The 23,435-nt window shown below is 36.0% G+C and overlaps 1 protein-coding gene across 4 annotated transcripts in view; it reads left to right on the top strand.

Annotated features, from left to right (window-relative positions):
- The window catches only part of GCFC2 (GC-rich sequence DNA-binding factor 2), a 75,152-nt gene that overhangs the window by 26,943 nt on the left and 24,774 nt on the right, over nucleotides 1-23,435 (top strand). For 2 of the 4 annotated variants that reach the window (XM_067704551.1, XM_067704550.1), the window contains exons 5-8: nucleotides 9,111-9,226; nucleotides 19,192-19,378; nucleotides 21,806-21,929; nucleotides 22,922-23,003. In XM_067704551.1, the coding sequence (XP_067560652.1) occupies nucleotides 9,111-9,226; nucleotides 19,192-19,378; nucleotides 21,806-21,929; nucleotides 22,922-23,003 (509 nt within the window). Of the gene's footprint in view, nucleotides 1-9,110; nucleotides 9,227-18,038; nucleotides 18,205-19,191; nucleotides 19,379-21,805; nucleotides 21,930-22,921; nucleotides 23,004-23,435 lie in introns of those variants that run through there. The other 2 variants (XM_067704552.1, XM_067704553.1) reach the window with 2 other exon arrangements.

The following is a 23,435-nucleotide window of genomic DNA, read 5'->3' on the forward strand; positions in this document are numbered from 1 at the left end:
AAAATATAAAAAGTATAGTTTAGCCATTGAGTTGACTAATTATCTGGTCCACTTCTTCACATATCCTTTTCTAAAACAGGTTCTTCAGAACCTTTTCAACATTCTAAGCATGATGGTGATGAGTGAGTTACGATGAGCCAGAGGACAGTAATATGAAATGTACTGAGTTACAACATGTATTAGCTAGGAATACATTCCTCTACAATTAACAGAAAACCCAAATAATGGTGGCTTAAAGAAAATTAAAAGCTTTACCTAGAAACCCACCAGCAGACTTCCATTTGCTTTCCTTTCATTAGACTGGAGTTAGGTGGCAACATCTATCATGAAAAACCAGTATTTGGTTTGTCGTTTTAATTTATTTTACTGAAGTATAATTTATTTACAATATTGTGTTAATTTCTACTGTACAGGAAAGTGATTCAGTTATACATATATATACATTCTTTTTCATATTCTTTTCCATTATGATTTATCACAGGATATTGAATAGAGTTCCCTGGGCTATAGAGTAGGACCTTGTTGATTATCCATTCTGTATATAATAGTTTCCATCTGCTAATCCCAAACTCCCAATGTACCTCTCCCCCACTCCCCCTTGGCAACCACAAGTCTGTTCTCTATGTCTGTGAGTGTGTTTCTGTTTTGTAGATACGTTCATTTCTGTCATATTTTAGACTCCACATATAAGTGATATCATATGGTATTTGTCTTTCTCTTTCTGACTTACTTCACTTAGTATGATAATATCTAGGGCCATCCATGTTGCTGCAAATGGCATTATTTCATTCCTTTTTATGGCTGAGCAGTATTCCATTGTATATATGTACCACATCATCTTTATCCATTCATCTTCAGTGGACATTTAGGTTGTTTCCATGTCTTGGCTATTGTAAATAGTGTTGCAATGAACATTGGGGTGCATGTATCTTTTTGAATTACAGTTTTCTCTGGATATATGCCCAGGAGTGGGATTGCAAGATCATATGGCAACTCCATTTTTAGTTTTTTGAGGAACCTCCATACTGTTTTCCACAGTGGCTGCACCAATTAGCCTTCCCAACAACAGTGTAGGAGGGTTCCCTTTTCTCCATACCCTCTCCAGCATTTGTTATTTGTATACTTTTTAATGATGGCCATTCTGACTGGTGTGAGGTGATACCTCATTGTAATTTTGTTTTGCATTTTTCTAATAATTATCAGTATTCAGCATCTTTTCATGTGCCTGTTGGACATCTGTATGTCTTTTTAGAGAAATTTCTATTTAGGTCTTCTGCCCATTTTTCTATTGGGTTGGTTTTTTTTGTCACTGAGTTGTGTGAGCTGTTTGTAGATTTTGGAAATTAAGCCCCTGTCGGTTACATCATTTGCAGATATTTTCTTCCAGTCTGTAGGTTGTCTTTTCATTTTGTTTATGGTTTCCTTTGCTGTGCAAAAGCTTATACGTTTGATTAGGTCCAACTTGTTTATTTTTGCTTCTATTTCTGTTGCCTTGGGAGACTGACCTAAGAAAACATTGGTATGATTTATTTCAGAGAATGTTTTGTCTATGTTCTCTTCTAAGAGTTTTATGGTGTCATGTCTTATATTTAAGTCTGTAAGCCATTTTGAGTTTATTTTTTTGTGTATGGAGTAAGGGTATGTTCTAACTTCATTGATTTACATGTGGCTGTCCAACTTTCCCAACACCACTTCCTGAAGAGACTGTCTTTTCTCCATTGTATATTCTTGCCTCCTTTGTTGAAGATTAATTGACCATAGGTGTGTGGATTTATTTCTGGTCTCTCTTTTCTTTTCCATTGATCCATATGTCTGTTTTTGTGCCGGTACCATGCTGTTTTTATTACTGTGGCTTTCTAGGATTGTCTGAAGTTTGGGAGGGTTATACCTCCAGCTTTGTTCATTTTCTTCAGGATTGCTTTGGCAATTCTGGGTATTTTATGGTTCTATATAAATTTTATGATTATTTGTTGTAGTTCGGTGAAAAATGGTATGGGTAATTTGATAGGGATCAGATTAAATCTGTAGATTGCTTTGGGTAGCATGGCCTTTTTAACAATATTAATTATTCCAATCCAAGAGCATGGGATATCTCCCATTTCTTTAAATCATTTTCAGTTTCCTTTATTCATGTTTTATATTTCTCAGCATATATCTTTCACCTCCTTGGTGAGGTTTATTCCTAAGTATTTTCTTTTTTGATACAATTTTAAAAGGGATTTTTTTTTCTTTCCCTTTCTGGTATTTCATTATTAGTGTAAAGAAATGCAACCAATTTCCGTGTGTTAATCTTGTATCCTGGCTACCTTGTGAATTCGTTTATCAGTTCTGATAGTTTTTCTGTAGGTCATTAGGGTTTTCTACATATGTCATATAATGACAATTTTACCTCTTCCCTTCCAATTTGGATCCCTTTTATTTCTTTTTCTTGTCTGATTGCTGTGGCTAGGACTTCCAGTACTAGGTTGAATAGAAGAGGTGAGAGTGAGCATCCTTGTGTTGATCTAGATTTTAGCGTGAAGGCTTTCAGTTTTTCACCACTGAGTATTATATTGGCTGTAGGTTTGTCATAGTTTTTATTATGTTGAAATATGTTCTCTCTATACCCAGTTTGGTATGAGTTTTTATCATAAATGAATGTTGAATTTTGTCTATATCTGTTGAGATGATCATGTAGTTTTTGTCTTTTCTGTGTCAGTGTGGTGTATCACATTGATTGATTTGCACATTTTGAACCATCCTTGTGACCCTGGATGAATCCAACTTGGTCATAGTGTATGATCTTTCTTATGTGTTGTTGGATTCAGTTTGCTAGTATTTTATTGAGAATTTTTGCATCTGTAATCATCAAAGATACTGGCCTGTAATTTTCTTCTTTTGTAGTGTCTTTGTCTGGTTTTGGTATCAGGGTGATGACGGCTTCATAGAATGTCTTTGGGAGTTTTCCCTCCTCTTCACTCTTTGGGAAGAATTTGAGAAGGATAAATAAATATGATTCCTTTTTTGTGTGCTTGGTAGGATTCGCCTGTGAAGCCGTCAGGCCCTGGACTTTTGTTTGTACAGAGTTTTTTTATTACAGATTCTGTTTCACTTCCAATGATTGGTCTGTCCAAAGTATCTATTTCTTCTTGATTCAATTTTGATGGGATGTTTCTAGAAACTTGTCCATTTCTTCTAGGTTGTTCAATTTGTTGGCATATGATTGTTCATAGTATTCGCTTATGGGTTTTTGTATTTCTGCAGTATCAGTTGTGATTTCTCCTCTTTCATTTCTCATTTTGTTTATTTGATTCCCCTCTTTTCTTCTTGGTGAGCCTGTCTAGAGGTTTGTCTTGTTTATCCTTTCAAAGAACCAGCTCTTGGTTTTATTGATTTCTTTCTATTGTTTTTTTAATCCCTATTTCATTTATTTCCTCTCTGGTCCTTATTATTTCCTTCCTTCTGCTTACTTTGGGTTTTGTTTGTTCTTTTTCTAATTCTTTTAGGTGTTAGGGTAGGTTTTTATTTGAGATTTTTCTTGTTCTTTGAGGGAGGCCTGTATCACAATGAACTGCCCTCTAAGAACTGCTCTGCTGTAGCCCATGGATTTTTGTATGATTGTATTTTCATTGTCATTTGTCTCAAGGTATTTTTTAATTTCCTCTTTGATTTCATCATTGACCCATTGGGTTTTTTGGTAGCATGTTGTTTAGTCTCCAGGTAATCTTTTTTTTTCTCGTTTCTTTTTTTGTGGTTGATTTCAGTTTCATGCTGCTGTGGTTAGAAAACCTTCTTGAAAAAATTTCTATGCTCTTAAATTTGTTGAGGCTTGTTTTGTGCCTCAGTATGTGGTCAACCCTAGAGAATGTTCCATGTGTACTTGAAAAGACTGTGTATTGGGTTTTTTGGATATAATGTCCTGAAAATATCAATTAAGTCTAAATGCTCTAGTGTATCATTTAGGATCTCTGCTGCGTTATTGATTTTCTGTCTAGAAGATTTGTCCATTGATATGAGTAGGGTGTTTAAGTCTCCTACTATTATTGTACTCCCATCCCTTTTTCCCTTTATGTCTGTTAGTATTTGTTTTATGTTTTTGGGTGCTCCTATATTGGGTGCATATATGTTGACGAACGTAATATCCTTCTCTTGTATTGATCCTTTCATCATTATATAGTGTTCTTTTTCTTTATGGCCTTTGTTTTAAAGTCCATTTTGCCTGATATGAGTAGTGCTACCCCTCCTTTCTTGTCATTTCTGTTTGCATGGTTATCTTTTTCCATCCCCTCACTTTCAGTCTGTGTCCTTCACTCTTAAGTGGGTCTCTTGTAGACAGCATATGGTAGGCTCTTGTTTTTTAATCCAATCTGCCAATCTGTATTTTTTGATTGCAGCATTTAGTCCATTGACATTTAAGGTAATTATTGATAGATATGTATTTATTGCCATTTTTAACCTTGTTTTCCAGTTGATTTTGTATTTTTTCTTTGTTCCTTTCTTTTTCCTTTTGTGGTTTGGTGATTTTCTTTCGTATTATGCTTGTTCTCTTCTTTTTGGTTTTTGTGAATCTGTTGTATGTTTTTTGATTTGTGGTAACCCATATGGTTTTCAAATATGTTAAACCATTACTATATCTACTTGCTTTAGACTGATAGTCATATAGGCTCGAACACATTCTAAAATTTAAAAATCTACATTTTTTTACTCTCCTACCTGGCATTTTATGATTTTGATACCCTCTTTTACATCTTCATGTTCATCCTTTTTCTGTTCATTTTGCTTATCATCCCTTTCACAAAAATGTTTGTTTTTTACTTTAATCTGTATACTGGCTTAAGTGATTTACTTTCCATTTTTGATTTTCTCTTTTATACAGATTACTTCTTCTTTTCTATTTAGAGAAGGCCTTTAATTATTTCTTTTAGTATAGGTTTAGTATTGCTGTTATTCTTTTAGTTTTTGCTCTTCTGAGAAATTCTGTCTCTCTTCTTCTATTCCAAATGATAATCTTGCTGAGTAGAGTATCCTAGGTTGCATATTTTTTTCTTTCAGAACTTTGACTATATCTTGCCACTCCCTTATGTCCTGCAATGTTTTCTATAGGAAAATCAGGTAATAGCCTTATGGTGGTTCCCTTGTAATTAACTCTTTTTACTCCCTTCTGGCCTGCAATGTTTTCTATAGGGAAATCAGGTAATAGCCTTATGGTGGTTCCCTTGTAATTAACCCTTTTTCTCTTGGTGCCTTTAGAATCCTCTCTTTATCTTTAACTTTTGCCACTTTAATCATAATATGTCTTGGTGTAGGTCTGCTTGGATTCATCTTGTTTGGGACCCTCTGTGCTTCCTGTGCCTAGATATCTGTTTCCTTCTTTAGGTTTGGGAAGTTTTCGGCCATAATTTCTTCAAATACATTTTCAATCCCCTTGTCTCTTTCTTCCCCTTCTGAAATTCCTATTATGCATAGATTGGCATGCTTTATATTTAAGAGTTTTAAAACTTTTATTGTGGACATATAATAATATAATGAATCCCCCTCTGTGGACCATGATTCAGCTTCAAAAATTGCCAACTATTGGCTAATTTTGTTTCATCAATGCCCTCATATACTCACCCTGCCCGTATTATTATTTTTTAGTTAATAGACTTTTTTTTTTAGAGAAGTTTTAGGTTCACAAAAAATTAAGCAGATAATATGCAGCATTCCCACCTCTCCCTCTTCACCCAGTTTCTCCCATTATTAACATCTTGCAATAGTGTGGTACATTTGTTGCAATTGATGAACCGATACTGAGACATTATTATTAACCAAAGTCTATAACTTTTATTACAGTTCACTCTTTGTGTTGTACAGTTCTATGAGCATAAGCTGTTTATTCCACAATTTATAGAGTCAATTATCCCTAAGACCATAAATGTCTGGACTAAATCTAAACTGCCTTCTAAATCTTTAGTCCAGGAACCAGTGAAGTGATAAAAAAAAGCCCTTGGAACTAATTGAAAATTGTAAAGTTGAGAAAACAGCAGACCATACTAAAAGTCACCACTCCTGGTACATAAAAGCAACTGTAGCGCAAGTCATCTTTGCCCAAAGTGTGGGTGGGGCTGTGGGCTGGGGAGGAGCCTGTATCCTGCCCTGGCCCTTGTGGGCCTGGAGGAGACAGAACCCACTCTTCAAGGGACAGTAACTTTAATTGAAGCAACATTGTTGAGGCAGCAGGAGCAGGAAGGAGAGCATAGAACTTTCCACAAGCATGACTGGAGTCAGAACATCCAAGGTCCTTGCGGCAGGGAAGAGAAGCCTTTGAGTCAAGTACCGCAGCTCAGTGCTATACATGTCACTTCTGCTCAGACTTCCTTAGCTGCAAGGAGGCATGTGGCTGTGCCCGGCTTCATGGGAGTGCGGAAGTATCCTACCTTAACGGCAGTGTCCATGTACTCCAGTTGCTGGGGCCTCCATGGACTGTGACCCATGGAGACTGCTACTGCCGTTAAGTCCCAGAGTTGGGGATGGGGGAGCGGTTCGGGGCTGCTTCAAGGCCTGGGCCCCACCAGTGGGTGGCCCTGGCGAGGGCTCTGGAGCTCTGCAGGACACAGCCCTCAGCCTGTCCCTGAGCCCCCAGCTCACCCTCCAGCCTGAGGCCAGAGGGCCTGGAGGGCCCCAGGGAGAAGGCTACGATCCTCTTCTCACTGCACTCTCTGCAGCGAGGACCACTGCCAGGCTGATTGTTGGCAGAGCGGGACCTCTAACCACTGGCAAGCTTTATATTATCCCATAGATCTTTTATATTGCTTCCATTTTTTTCATTTCTTTTATATTGGCTTTCTGTCTGCTGTTCTGATTGGGGGATTTACATTATTTTTTCTTTCAGAACACATTCATTCTGCATTATTCAGTCTGCTATTTATTGCCTTTAGCTCAGCTTTCATCTGGGCAACTGAGTTTTCTAATTTTTCTTGGCTCCTCTATATAGTTTCTAGTCCCTTTTTACAGTAATATGTATTTCAATTATAGCCTTTCTTAATTCCTTCAGTATTTTCACTATCTTCTTTTTGAAATAAATCAGTATCTATTAGATGAAGATGTCTATTTCACTGTTCTTTCAGGGCAATTCTCTTGATCTTTTAATTGGGAGTGGTTGTTCTGCTTCTTCATTTTACTTATATTTCTCTTACTCTATGAGTTTAGGAGAAACAGTTAACTACTGTGGTCTTGGAGGGCTATTTTTATGTGGGAGTATCCATGTGTAGCCTGCACGGGTTTAATATATTTGGTGGGAGGGCTGTTTTAGTATGGCTGCCTCTTTCCTCAGTGCGTGCTGGCCGTTATCACCTTTAAAAGGGGGTGTGACTGTGACTGGTGTCGTGGTGACCCGAGCCTGAACTGAATGTTGAGCAGAGCCTCCTCTTTGCTCTGTGGTTGTCACAGCCCTGTTGGCAGCAGCGTCTACCCCCTAGTTGTTGGAGTAGAAACCCTCAGATCTGTTTCTGATGTGTGGTGTGAGATAGGTGGAATTGGAGCACTCCCACTGAGAGAGGAGCCACTGAGTGTTCCTCTACCAGAGCTATCCACTGTGAAGTGCGCTCCATGGTGTCACCTGAAACCCACTGTGCAAGCTCACAAAGTGTACTGTTGGTGGCATGCCCTTGGCCCCACCTCAACTTTGGGAATGCAGGCAGTAGTCCCTGGTGTCCCTCAGGCCCTGTGTTAACAAAGCCACCAGCGCAAATCAACCAGTGCAGATCCACTGAAGTCAGGTACCACGATTGCAGTAGTTGCACACCTGGACCCTCCATGGGAGCTATGGGAGCAACCCAGACCCTGTCCCAGCCTGCATGTGCATGTGCCCACAGAGCCCACAGATGCTAAGGCCAGACGCATCAGAGCTGCAGGAGCACCCGTTGTCCATTCAGATATCATGAAGTCGCTGAGTTTTTACAAAGCCAGTGGCCGTGGCATAAATCTGCAGATCACACAGTCGTGGGGAGATGGCTTAGATTTCAGCCCTGCTTCCTAAGTTGTGAGACCCCTGGTAATCAACTTGGATTTCAGCCCCGCCTCCACTTGTGGGCAACCCCATGGCACTTGCGTGCTCCCAGAGCTTGTAGAGGTGGTCCCAAGCCAGCTGAAAGAGGCTGCTATGGCGGCCCCGCCCCTCCCTTCACTCACATGCACATTAACAGTGGGGTTTCAGCGGCAGCTCCACTCCCTCTGTGAGCACGCCAAGTGTGAGGCTGCTAATGGCAGGCACCGCCCCTCCCTTCTCACACCCCCTTAACAATGACACTTTGCTTCTATGGCGGGCCCAGGCTTCTTCCATGTATACCTACCAGTTGTCGCTGTACCACACTCCAGCCCCTTCCTGCTGTCTCCACACAGCCAACCCCAGTCCTCCCCTCGGGTCTGTCCTCTAAAGCTGGAGTATCAGCACCCAGCCCTCGTGTGCACCAGCCGATGTGCATCTCAGGCTGGGGAGTGCAGGGCAGTGGCCCAGACCATCTGTTCTGGCCTCTCTGTGCAAACTGGCTGCTGCTGTCTCCTCTGAGCCTCTGAAGCTCCCTTTCTGTCCCACCTGAGGGGCCTTCCAAGGTATGGGAACCTTTTCCTCTTTCATGACTCCCTCCCAGGGACACAGGTCCCATCCCGCTTCCCTTTTTTTTCTTTCATCCTACCCGATTACATGGAGATCTTTCTTGCACTTTTAGGTTCTGAGATCTGCCAGGTTCAGTAGGTATTCTGTGAGAATTGTTCCACAGAGATGTATTTTTCATGTATTTGTGGGTGGAGGTGACCTCCATGTCCTTCTATTCTGCCACCTTGATTGGAGCCTCCAGTATGTGGTTTTTTGAGAGTATATTAGATCATAAACAGAACTAGCTATATAAACACTGAGAACAAAGCTTTCGTGAAAAATAAGATTTTGTAGTTTGCCTCTTGCATGTGAATTTAAAGTTCTAAATTTTAAAACTGTGTGCAAATTTTAAAAACATTTTATTACAACCATAAAAAATGGCAGAGGCATGGAATTTTGAGCTGGTGAGACCTTGGTGTATCCAGTCTGCTTTCATGCTATTAATATTTGCAAGACTAATGAATGTTGAAAACAATATAAACTTTCATATTACTTTTAGGGACGAGACATAGATCTTTCTCATAGCAGTGAATCTCAAACAGTGAAGAAGTTTGATGCTTCCATTTCATTTCCACCAGTAAATTTAGAAATTATAAAGAAGCAACTAAATACTAGGTAAGTAATATTAATTTTAAAATTTACATTTGTGATAGACATTTAATAGTGAAAAAAATTAGCACTATAATCTTTTTAACTATTAAATATTAGTATTAAACAGATTTATAGGCAAAAATTAGCATCACCTGTATTAGCACATTAATATAACTGATTTCCTTTTTTATATGTCTTTTAGTGTTTATGATAAATATATATCATATAGTTACAATCAATAAAATCAAGTTCTGCTTTTTTCACTTACTATTTTTGTTAGCATTTATCTGCATTGTTAAATAGCCTTTAATATTTAAAAATAATATGTCGGGAGTGATGGCAGCAAGATGCCAGAATAAGAAGCCCTAGACCTCGTTGCCTCACAGAGATACCAACTTAACAACAGCATACTGTCCAAAAAGCCTTTATGAGTACTCCAGAAATCAGGAAGTTGTAGTACCCCAGGCAAGCTCAAAGCCCAAAATAGCCACATTGTAATGGGTAAGAAAAACCATTTCATTCCAACTGCATCTAGCCCCTCTCACAAGCCAGCACTGCTTTTGATGGAGAGAAAAAACCCAAGTCATAGTTTTTCCATTGGGAAGGAGAAAGAAGAGTGGAACACTGTCTTTTGGAGGTACTGCCCAAGAGACTTGTTTCTGTCTTGTCTGTCTCAGAGCACTGATGGGGAACCATCATACGTTAGATGCCTGAGGGCCACAGAGGGCAAGGAAGAGCTAAGCAGCCTGTTGCAGAGCCGGAAAGTCTGTAGTACTACAAACACCAGAGGGAACAATAGACTACAGAATCCTGAAAAAGAAACCCACTAATCTCTATAATTAGGAAATTTCGTATAGAAGCCCAGAGAAGGTGCCTCCCCCAGGAAAGGTTTGAGAAGACACTCTTCCCCACACAACACCACTGGGAATCTCCAGTCAGGCTGATTGCAGTGCACTTAAGGGAAACAGCTTCATATGGGGGAGAAACTCCCCTTAAGTGCATTTTCAAATACACAAAACACAACAAAAAGATAACCAGATACATGAATAAACAAGGAAACATGGCCCAATCAAAGGGCCCAAATTAATTCCAGAACTAAAAGAAACAGAGGTCTATGAATTACCTGACAGAGAATTCAGAATAATCTTCTTAAAGAAGCTTAATGTCTTCTTAAAGAAGCTTAATGTGCCATAAGAGATCACAGACAACTAAAGAAATCAGGGAAATGATACATGAACAAGGTTGGAATACCAACAGAGATGGAAACTAAGAAAGAACCAGAGGTTCTAGAGCTGAAAGTGTAATAACTGAACTAAAAAATTTAATGAAGGGGGCTTCCCTCGTGGCACAGTGGTGAGAGTCCACCTGCCGATGCAGGGGACACGAGATCGTGCCCCGGTCCGGGAAGATCCCACATGCCACAGAGCGTCTGGGCCTGTGAGCCATGGCCGCTGAGCCTGCACATCCGGAGCCTGTGCTCCGCAACGGGAGAGACCACAACAGTGAGAGGCCCACGTACCAAAAAAAAAAAAAAAAAAGGAAATTTACTGAAGGTAGCAGACTATATCAAGCAGAAGAAACAAGCGAGACCTCAAAGAGTGATCATTTGAAATTACCAAGTCAGAGTAGCAAAAAGAAAAAAGAAAAGTGAAGAAAGCCTAAGGGATTTATATGATGCTATCAAGCAGAACAACATATACATTATGGGAATCCAAGAAGGAAAAGAGTAGCAGAATGGGACAGAGAGCTTATCTGAAGATATAATGGCCAAAGACTTACCAGTCTGAGGAAGGAAATGGGCATTCAACTTCAAAAAGTTAAAAGGACTCCAACAAGGATGAACACAAGGAGGCTTACAATGAGACGATTATAATCAAACTTTCTAGATACAAAGAATTTAAAAAGCCACAAGACAAAAGCACCTCATCATGTACAAGAGGGCCCCATAAGATTAACAGGAGACTTCTCAACAGAAACATTACAGGGGCCAGAAGGGAGTAGGATGAAACATTACAGGGGCCAGAAGGGAGTAGGATGAAGGAGAAATAAAAAACTCAGGTAAACAAAGCTGAGGGAGTTCATCACACTAGACCTGCCTTAACAAAAATTGCTGAAAGATATCCTTCAAGTTGAAATGAAAGGACACTAGACAGTAGCATGAACCATACAAAAATACAAAGTTCTCTCGTAAAGGTAAATATATATATAAATATAGAATCCTGTAATACTGTAAGAGTGGTGTAAAAATCACTTTTAATATAGAATTTTAAAGGTAAAAGCACAAAAATAACATGTTAGTGGATACAAAATTTTTAAGTGTAATTTGTGATATCAATAACGAGGTGGAGGGGGAGAAATAAAGGAGTAGAGTTTTTGTATGTGATTGAAGTTAAGATGTTGTCAGTTTAAAATAGATTACTAGAATTATAAGATGTTTTTTGGTAATCCCCATGGTAAACATAAAGAAAGTACCTATAGAAGATACGCAGAGGAAAATGAAAACGATCTAGAGCACATCACTACAAAAAAATCAACAAAACGCAAGGCAGCAACAAAGTGAGAGAGTGGCGTGAACATATATACACTACCAAACGTAAAATAGTTAGCTAGTGGGAAGCAGCTGCATAGCACAGGGAGATCAGCTCGGTGGTTTGTGACCACCTAGAGGGGTGGGATAGGGAGGGTGGAGGGGAGGGAGACGCAAGAGGGAAGAGATATGGGAACATATGTATATGTATAACTGATTCACTTTGTTATAAAGCAGAAAACTAACACACCATTGTAAAGCAATTATACTCCAATAAAGATGTTAAAAAAAAAAAGGGAGAGGGACAAAATAACTACAAAACAGACAAAAAACAATTTAAAAATAACAGTCGTAAGTCCTTCCATATCAGTAATTACTTCAAATGTGAATGGATTATATTCTATAATCAAAAGACATATAGTGGCTGAATAGGTTGGGAAAAATAAAAGAAGCAAGATCTGGGAATTCCCTGGTGGTCCAGTGGTTAGGATTCTGTGCTTTCACTGCCTAGCACCTGGGTTTGATCCCTGGTCAGGGAACTAAGGTCCCACAAGCTGCACAGCCAAAAAATTTTAAAAAGCAAGAGCCAACTATATACTATCTGCAAGAGGCTCACTTAGATTTAAGGATGCATATAGGATGAAAGTGATGGGATTGCAAAAAGATTCCATGAAAACAGTAAACAAAAGAGAGCAGGAGTGGCATTACTTAGAGAAAAGAATTTTAAGTTTAAAACTACAAGAGACAAGGATATTATGTAATATAAAAGGGTCAATTTATTGGGACAATTTAGCAACTATTTATATGTATATGTACCCAACAGTGGAGCACCTAACTGTATAAAGCAAATATTGACAGAGCTGAAGGGAGAAATAGCAATATAATAATAGTATGAGACCTCAATATCACACTTTCAAATAATTGATGAAATAGACAGAGAATCTTAAGGAAACAGTGATCTTGAACAAAGCTAAATGAACCTAACAAATATATGGAATGTTCCACCCAAGAGCAGCAGAATATACTTTCTTTTCAACCACACAGACCATACTCTGCAGGATAGATCCCACATTAAGTCACAAACAAGTCTTAACAAATTTAAGGTTGAAATCATACCTTTTCCAAGCACAGTGCAGTGAGACTAGAAATCGGTAACAGAAAGGGAAAGGGAAAATTCACAAATGTGTGGAAACTAAACAGGCTCTTGAACAGCCAATGTACCAAAGAAGAAATCAAAATGGAAACTATAAAGTATCTTGAGGCAAATGAAAACAAAAACACCAAAAGTTATGGGATGCAGCAAAAGCAGTACGAAGAGGAAAGTTTATAGCAATGAACACATTAAAAAAGAAGAAAGGTATCAAATCAACAACCTAACTGTACCTCAAAAAACTTAAAAAAGAACAAACTGAGCCCAGTTATCGGAAGGAAATAGTAAAGATTAGAGCAGAAATAAACATAATAGAGCATAGAAGAACAACTGAAGAAAAATCAAAACTGAATTTTTTTTTTAAGATCAAAAAAATTTGACAAACCCTTAGCCAGGCTAAGTGAAAAAGAGAATAGTTTCAAATAACAAAAATAAGAAAGAGAAACGTTACAGCTAATGCCACAGAAACAAAAAGGATCATAAGATACTATAAACAATTATACACCAACAAACTAGATAACCAAGAAGAAATGGATCAATTTCAAGAAACATACAACCTACCAAGACTGATTTATAAAGAGATGAAAAATTTGAACAAATCTGTTACTAGTAAGGAGATTGAATTAGTAGTCAAAAACCTACCAACAAAGAAAAGCCCAGGACAGATAACCTCACTGGATAATTCTACCAAACATTTAAAGATGAATTAACACCATTCCTTCTCAAACCCTTCCAAAAAACTGAAGAGGTGATAACATTCCCAAACTCATTCTATGAGGTCAGCATTACCCTGATCCCAAAATCTGAGACAAAGATAGTACAAGAAAAGAAAGTTAATAAGCCAATATCCCTGATGAATATTGATGTAAAAACCCTCAGTAAAATACTAGCAAATGTAATTAACAATACATTAAGAGGATTATACACATGACCAAGTGGGATTTATTCCTGGAATACAAGAATGAGTCATAAGAAAATCAGTGTGGTATACTACATTAACAGAATGAAGGGCAAAAACCACATGATCATCTCAATTGATACAGAAGACACCTTTGGCAAAATTAAGCACAGTTTCATGATAAAAACCCTCACCCAACTAGGAATAGGAAGAAATTACTTGAACATAATAAAGACCATATATGAGTAGCCCACAGCTAACATCATATTCAGTGGTGGAAAACCAAAAGCTTTCCCTGTAAGATCAGGAACAAGGTAAGGATGCCTATTCTTGTGCCTTCTATTCAAAGTTTTGGGAGTCCTAGCCAGAGAATTCACACAAGAAAAATAAATTGATAAATAAATAAATAAAAGACATCCAAATAGGAAAGGAAGAAGTAAAATTATCTCTGTTCACAGATGATATGATCTCTTATGTAGGAAAGCCTGAAGACTACACTTACATATACACACACACCCTGTAAGAGCTAATAAATCTGGCAAATTGCAGAATGAAATATCAACACATAAAAATCAGTTGTTTTTATGCACTAACAATGAAAAGTCCAAAACTATATATTTAGAAAACACTCATTTACAATAGAATTAAAAAGAATAAAATTTAGGAATTAACTTAGTCAAGGAGACAAAAGATTTGTACATCAAAAATTACAAAACATTGCTGAAAGAAATTGAAGACATAAGTAAATGGAAAGACATCCCATGTTCATGGATTAGAAAACAATACTATTAAAATGTCCATATTACCCAAAGCAATCTATAGATGCAGTGCATTCTCTATCAAAATCCCAATGGCATTTTTTGCAGAGATAGGAAGAAATCCTGAAATTCATATGGAATCTCAAAGGACCCAAGAAAGAAAAAGCACAGGCAACAAAAGCAAAAATAGACAAGTGGGACTACATCAAACTAAAATGTTTTCTGCCTAACAAAGGAAATAATCAACAGAGTGAAAAGGCAACCAACAGAATAGGAGAAAATATTTGTAAACCGTATATATGATAAGTGGTTAATACCCAAAATATATAAGTAGCCCATGTAACTCAACAACAGACTATCCAACTGAAAAATGGGTAAAGGACTGGAATAGACATTTCTCAAAGAAGACATACAAGTGGTGAACAAACCTGAAAAGATGCTCAACATCACTAATCAGGGAATTAACAAATCATAACCACACTGAGCTATCACCTCATACCCATTAAGGTGGCCACTATGAAAAATACAGAAATTGACTGGTATTGTCAAAGATATAGAGAAAAGGGAACTCTTATACACTGTTGGTGGGAATGTAAAATGATCAGTTGCTATGGAGAACAATTTCTGAAAAAGTTAAAAATAGAATTACCATATGATCCAGCAATCCAACTTTTGGATATATAGCCAAAAGAATTCAAAAGAAAACAGTTCAAGAGATATTTGCACATTACAGCCTTATTTACAATAGCTTGGAGGTAGAAGCAACTTAAATGTCCATCAGCAGATGAATGGGTAAAGAAAATGTGGTATTTACACACAGTGGAGTATTTATTATCAGTGGTAAAAAAAAAAGAAATCCTGTCATGCCACAACATGGATGAACCTTGAGGACTAAGTGAAATAAACCAGTTACAAAAAGATAAATACTGCATGATTCTACTTATATGAGGTATCTAAAGTAGTCATACTCTTAGGAACTGAAAGTAGAATCATGGTTGCCAAGGGTGGGGGGAGATGGGGAGTTGTTGATCAGTGGGTATAGAATTTCAGTTCTGCAAGATGAAAAAGTTCTAAAGATCTGTTATACAACGATGTGCATATCGTTAATACTACTGTAATATACTTTAATGGTTAAGTGTAAATTTTGTTATATGTTTTTGACTACAATAAAAAATAAGTATATTAGTAATATTTTGTTCATCGATACAGTTAGTATATCATGATTTATTTAAGTATTTCTGTGTTGGACATTGACATTTTGATTTCTAAATGTGTCTTATTATAAATAATGCTACAGATGTTCATTATGAACGTTTTGTTCCTATAAGTCACTTAAACTGTTATTTTTTTTTATAAATTTATTTATTTATTTTTGTCTGTGTTGGGTTTTCATTGTGGTGCACGGGCTTCTCATTGTGGTGACTTCTCTTGTTGCGGAGCACAGACTCTAGGCGCATAGGCTCAGTAGTTGTGGCTCACGGGGTCTAGAGTGCAGGCTCAATAGTTGTGGTGCACAGGCTCAGTTGCTCCGCAGTATGTGGGATCTTCCTGGACCAGGGCTCAAACCCATGTCCCCTGCATTGGCAGGCGATTCTTAACCACTGTGCCACCAGGGAAGTCCCAAAATGGTTATATTATTTCTTAAGATAAGTTTCCAGGGAAAGTTAACTGCAGCAAAAGTTAGACATATTTTTATGGTTCTTGATACAAATACATTTCTAAAGCACAGCTAACCATTCATTATCTATTGCTATTAATAGTTATCTCTTAAATAGTATTAATCTCACATTTATAAATGGTATTTTTTGTTAAAAATAAGGCAAACCCCATAATAGGTTGTTTTGTTTTAAATATTTATATATTTTCTGTTTTACTACTTAGGATCTAGTGTGCATCTTTAGATATATGAAAGAATAAATATGACAGTAAAAGTCTAATTAGTCCTTACAACATTTAATACAAGGAGAGAGCTTGGTTCTCCTGCCACCAAAGCAAGTATTCTTAAAGAACATTTTCATTGCTTTTTTTTTTTATACCTGGGAATTTTTTTCTAATACCTTCAAATAGGTTCAGAATTTTCTCCCCCTGTATCTTTTGTATAAATCAGGTTTGCAGTAGCTTCATTCCTTGATCACATTGCAACTAAAATATGTTGGTCATGGTTTATTTAAATAGTTTAATGCAGAAAAGGACCTTTTGTAACATTTTATTGTGAAATATATGAAAATTTTAGATGTACCATTTTTTAGATTTCAGGTTATCTCTGTTTTCTAGGAGGTTGGCAAACTACCAGCCTACTGCCCATTTTTCTATATAAGGTTTTATTGAAACATAGCCATGCTTGTGCAGTGTATTATCTATAGCTGATTTTGTGCTACAACATAAAATTGAGGAGTTACAACAGCAACCATCGAGCTTCCAAAGCCTAAAATGTTTACTATCTGGCCCTTTACCAAAAAAGTTTGCCAGCCTCTGTTCTAGGTCATTGTTTTTCAGTAGTGATGTTAAATGATGAGATTATCTTGATTAAAGATGATTTTTGTAATGTTTTCACTATCATTTACTCTCCTTCTGATACAGAGCTAGAATTATAGATAGATTGCATCTAGAATCACATATAACTCAGAACCTTTTTTTTTGAGATTGTGTTTGAGAGAGTTGTCTTGCATGAGTAATAGAACAGAGAAAAATAGCAGACCACTGATATAGATTAGCATTTCACTTTATCCAGATAAATGTTATTTTTAACTTTAGTGTACTTTATTTTTTTTATTAACGGGGTTCTTTATTTTAAAAGAAAACATATTTTATGGTTTAAAGACAAAAGTCAAAAAACAGTACAAAAGCTTATACAGAGAAAAGGAAGTCATCTTCCCCAGAGGAAACCATTTCTACCAGTTTATGTTTCCTTGCAGAAGTAATATATATGTATGTCTGTATAAGCACATACGTACTTATATATTGCCCCATTTTTAATACAAAATTGAAGCACACTTATATACCCTGTTCCATACCTTGTTTTTCCATATATGTACTTACACATTTACTGCTGTAACTGGTAATACTACACTTAAAGCATTTTGTTAATAATGCTTGCTGTACATTATTATCTTGATTTATTTCTTAACTGCCTCTATTTTTTATATAAAGCAAGGAAAGACTTTCAGAGACAAATGCAGTAGTCATTGTTCAAGGGAAACTTGAAAAGAGGACATTTGGCCTAAGCAAGTGCTTACTAATAGTTTTCATTTTAGAGGAGGTTAGCAGAAGTTTAGTTTTTTTTAATTGTTTGATTCAAGTCCAAATACTATGAATTTGTTATTTCATTTAGTTAATTCTCTAATTCTAATGTGCTCACAGTGTCAAATATTAGTGTAAAACACATTCTAGATTTTTTGTGTGTTTCTTATTCCTCCATTGGCATGTATATGTAAGGGGTAAGTGAATTTTAAAAGATAAGCAGATGTTGAATTGTATTTGAGAGTTTTTTTATGTTATATCAGTTGATACATGTGATGTTCACAAGAGCTGAAGGAAACTGGGTTTCCTGAACATCAACAGAGCAGTATAGGGTTTACAGCAACAACAGAGGGAATGAAATGCACCCACCTCACGGAACATCAAATTCTAATGACAAAACAGAAACCATTGTGAGTCACGAAACAGATAAATTATTACCAAAATAATTTATAAATTTTAATATTAAAGTAATATTTAATGTTAATTAATTTATTAATATTTATTAATTTAATATTAATTAATATTTAGATGTTATTGAAATTTTAATTTTTAATATTAGATTTAATATTAAATATTTTGATGTTGATATTAAATATTTCAATTTTAATATTAAATATTTTAATAATTATAATACTTACAATATTATAAATTACCAAATCATAACATGCTCAAATGGTTTTTTTTTTAATGCTTGGCTTATTTATTTATTTATTTATTTTTAGCTGTGTTGGGTCTTTGTTTCTGTGCGAGGGCTTTCTCTAGTTGTGGCAAGCAGGGGCCACTCTTCATCGCAGTGAGCGGGCCTCTCACCATTGCAGCCTCTCTTGTTGCGGAGCACAGGCTCCAGAAGCACAGACTCAGTAGTTGTGGCTCATGGGCCTAGTTGCTCCGCGGCATGTGGGATCTTCCCAGACCAGGGCCCGAACCCGTGTCCCCTGCATTAGCAGGCAGATTCTCAACCACTGAGCCACCAGGGAAGCCCTCAAATGGTTTTAATACCAGCTCAGATACCCATATTGCAAGGAAGACCACAGACTGATTTAACAGTCACTCCACATGGACTCCTGTGTTTCAAATATAAAACCACTGATTATTGCAGGAACTCACCTTGTTTATAAAATCTGATCAATCCACACTTACTAACTTCTCCTCTAAGACTAACTTATGATTAGCTCCAGCACCTAAAAACCTTTAAGTGTCCTTTCCTACCTTTCCCTTTGAAACCTCTTTTATCCTGGTGTTTTCCTTTGCTCTACAAGTCTTATAAACCCAGGTTTATATGATTGTCAGTTTCCTTGGTGGTCTTTGTAAGGTAGATTTGAAAAATTTTTTCATTAGACCGCTATTTACTATATTAGAAATAAAAGTTTGTAATATAAAACGATTTTTATTTATTTTTATTTTATATTTATTTAGATTAACATTACTACAGGATACTCACCGCTCTCACCTGAGGGAATATGAAAAATACATACAAGATGTCAAGAGCTCAAAGAGTACCATCCAGAACCTAGAGAATTCATCAAATCAAGTTCTAAATTTTAAATTCTATAAAAGCATGAAAGTTTATGTGGAGAATTTAATTGACTGTCTTGATAAAAAGGTACATGTCTATAAATATGTAATCATTTCCTTTTTATGGAGAAATTCCCTTACAATGTGATTTTTTTTAAGTCTAAATCCCATAAATAAATATTTCATCTAGGACTCTTCCTACACATTTTTGACATACTGGAGTATTAAGTATTCCCTCAATGTTGGACAGTTAGGTGTAGTTTGTAATCATTTTGCAACTTATAAATAGCAGTATAAATTTTTAAAATTCCATTTGTTTAAGAAAAGTTCCTAGAAAGTAAATTATTAAGTGAAAGGGTCTAAATATTTTTAAGGCTTACGAAACGTTGCTAAATTATCCTCCAGAAAGGTTGTATCAGTTTCTAGTTTACTACATTAAAAAATGGTTTTTGTTTTTACATATTTATTTTGATCTCAAACAAACCCTTTGTTTTGTTAATGTAGTTTTTCTTCTTTTGAATTATTTGTGTCCTTTGCACTGCTATCTTCTTGGTTTATATGGAGGTTTTTTGTAGGGTTTTTTTCCTTTTTTCTTTTTCCAGTATATGGTGAACAGTTCTTTATTGCTTAAAAATTTTAGTGCTTTATCCTATTTGATGTAGGTAAACATTCCAATTTGCCTTGTCTTTTGATTTTGTTTGCAATGGTTTTTTCACATTAGATGTGTTTTTTTGTTTTTAATTTTTTTTATTGAAGTATAGTTGATTTACAACGTGTTAGTTTCTGGTATACAGCAAAGTGATTCGGTTATGTATATGTATGTTCTTTTTCATATTCTTCTCCATTATGGTTTATTACAGGATATTGAATATAGTTCCCCGTGATGTACAGTCGGACCTGGTTGTTTATTTTATATATAGTAGTTTGTATCCACTAATCCCAAACTCCTAATTTATCCCTCCCCCACCCCCTTTCTCCTTTCATAACCATAAATTTGTTTTCTGTGTCTATGACACAGAAATATGTTTTCTGTGTCTGTTTCTGTTTTGTAAATAAGTTCATTTGTGTCATATTTTAGATTCTGCATATAAGTGATATCATTTAGTATTTGTCTTTCTCTTTCTGACTTATTTAGTGTGATAATCTCTAGGTCCATCCATGTTGCTGCAAATGGCATTATTTCATTCTTTTTTATGGCTGAGTAGTATCCCATTGTGTGTGTGTGTGTGTGTGTGTGTGTGCGCGCGCGTGTGCGTGTGTACACCACATCTTCCTTATTATCCATTCATCTGTCAGTGGACATTTAGGTTGTTTCCATGTCTTGGCTATTGTAAATAATGCTGCTGTGAACATTGGTGTGCATGTATCTTTTCGAATTAGAGTTTTCTCCAGATGCATGCCCAGGAGTGGGATTGCAAGATCATACGGCAGCTCTATTTTTAGTTTTTTAAGGAACCCCCATACTGTTTTCCATAGTGGCTGCACCAGTTTACATTCCCACCAGCAGTGTAGCAGGGTTCCCTTTTCTCCACACCCTCTCCAGCATTTGTTACATGTAGACTTTTTGATGTTGGCCATTGTGACCAGTGTGAGGTGATACCTCATCGTAGTTTTGATTTGCATTTCTCTAGTAATTAGCAATGACATCAGATGTTTTGAAATTTTTGTGTTAATCAGATTTATGAATCATTCTTTTCCATTATAATTTCTGATTTTGTTTATACATACTAAGTCCTTACACTGGGGTCTTAAGTTGTCCTTTTTTTAAAGTAGACTAATCATTTTAAAAATATACTCTACTTTCTGCATTACTTTTAATTTACTTTTAAAATATTACCAAGTAATTGTATTTTCTCCCCTATTGTTTTAAGTTGACTACCTTTAATATCACTTGGTAGTTACTTTTCTGAAGTATCTATTACAATGTAACTTTCTTCATTCATCCTTGAAGAATTACACTGTCAAAGGCTTGAATCCATAGCATTAGCTATGGAACATCATTGGAGTGGGGGGATTGTTGCCCAAGAAATATAAAAATGCCGGTTTCAACTAATCACTCAATTCTGCTTGACAGCTTTCTTACTTGTCTGGTTAGGTCTCTTCCATTCTCTATTTTTTTAAACTTTACCAGTTTCCTCAAGTGTTCCCTACAGTCTGCCTCCCATCAGTCCGTGAAAAATAGCTGCAGTCATTATTTCCTCCTCCTCTTTTGCTCAAAAAAGAATCCTTCTTATCTATCCACTCTTACCATGTTCCTGACTCCAGCCCATTAGGTTTTATTATTTATGATATTTATAGCTGTTTTAATACAGTAAGTTGATTTTCTAGTTTTATTAGTATTAAAAGTATTGGAAGCTAGGTCTGTTCCTCACAGTGTTCTTTTAATTGATATGAGATGGTATAAAAAATGTTTCTGTATATGAGAATTGAGCATGTAATATGCTTATATATAAATATTATTTTTTATAATTCATTAAGGATGACCCACAAAATGTTACTTATATATGTATTTCAGATTATCAACATCCAAGAAATAGAATCAGCCATGCATGCACTCCTTGTAAAACAAGCCATGATCTTTATGAAACGCAGGCAAGATGAATTAAAACATGAATCAGCGTATTTACAACAGTTATCACGTTAGTGTTTTTCATGTTCAATGTGATTTTTTATTCATTAAGCTAAATTATCAGCTAAAAGATAAAAATATTTTTATTCCTGTATAAAAAATGTTTTTTGAGTATTTTCCCACTAACCTTTCACCTACCCCCTTCCAAAACTCCCAAACCATTTAAGCTAGAGCTTCAAAATGTCTTAAATGCAGTCTAAAACTAAAAAATGAAAATTATAACTTCTAATCACTTAGTATTTGAAACAAAATATTTATAGGACCATTTAATGACTGGAGATGACTTGAAATAAATATATAGACTGTGTCAGAAATATAACTTTATAAATTTTCCATAGCCCGTCCACAGATTGTTTGTGGAGGTTAAAGAAGTTCTGGTGGGTTCAGCATAGAATCATCTGTAAGATCTCATTATATTAATAAAAGATTTGGATGCTTCCCTTTAGTTCTCACACTGGTTTTGTATTTTCAGAGATGTCTTCCATTGGTTAAGGTGCTGTCAGGGTATAGTGAAAGAAATGGGACCATAGCATCAAGTAGATGATAAAAGCAAAATCAGAATGACTCAAATACATGACATTCAGTTGGTCATAAATTACGGTACATGCTAAAATAGGAAATAATATGAATGACGTATTGGTAATGCAAATGTTTCTAGCATTTGACTATAGGGACAGAAAAAAAACTGGTGAAAACTGCTGAAAAAGAATACTAGGGAAAGAAACTTTATATTAAATTTTGTTACTGTTCTCAAGTGCTGAACTATATTCACCAGACAAGGTATATTTTCTTAGACTAGCAAACTCAATGACTGTTAATATTGTGATAGGGTAACATTGCAATTTCATTGCATGATGAAATATGCAATTTAAGCATATTCTATTTGTGTGTGTTTATATATACAGATATGTATATATACCTAAGATATAACTTGTTTTCAAAGTGTTTCACTGTATTTCTTTTAAGAATTTGCAGTATGAAATTAATTTTATTCATTAACAGGCAAAGCTGAGACGTCAACAAATAGAAGCTTGGCTATAGATGAAAAAACTCAATGGATTTTAGAAGAGATTGAATCTCGAAGGTAACTATATAAAGACTTAAAGCATCATTGAGCAAGTATTTTTTACTGCTTAAATACAATTAACCATATAGTATAAATAACCATAACCTAGCATATTAATTTGTGAGGATGATATAAAACCAAAATTTATGGTTTAAAGATGCACTGGTATATTTGGATCAGTCAGAAGGAATGGGTAAAATGGCATTTATCAGGCTGGGAATGGCTCATACCTAAGAAGCCGGTCCTAATTACATTGTTACCTGCTCTTCCAAATCTGGGTAGGCTATGGGAATGTCTTACAGGAAAAAAGAGGGAGAACCAATTCAGATTAATGAAGCTAAAATGTCAAAAATATTAACATAAAATTGCATGCAAATGTGATGGTTTATTTCTGGGTATTTTAAGTAAATGATGACTTTTTGTTTTAAAGCATTTCTTTTCAACAGGAGC

The sequence above is a fragment of the Pseudorca crassidens genome, chromosome 14 (assembly GCF_039906515.1).
Source record: "Pseudorca crassidens isolate mPseCra1 chromosome 14, mPseCra1.hap1, whole genome shotgun sequence".
Lineage (NCBI taxonomy): Eukaryota > Metazoa > Chordata > Mammalia > Artiodactyla > Delphinidae > Pseudorca > Pseudorca crassidens.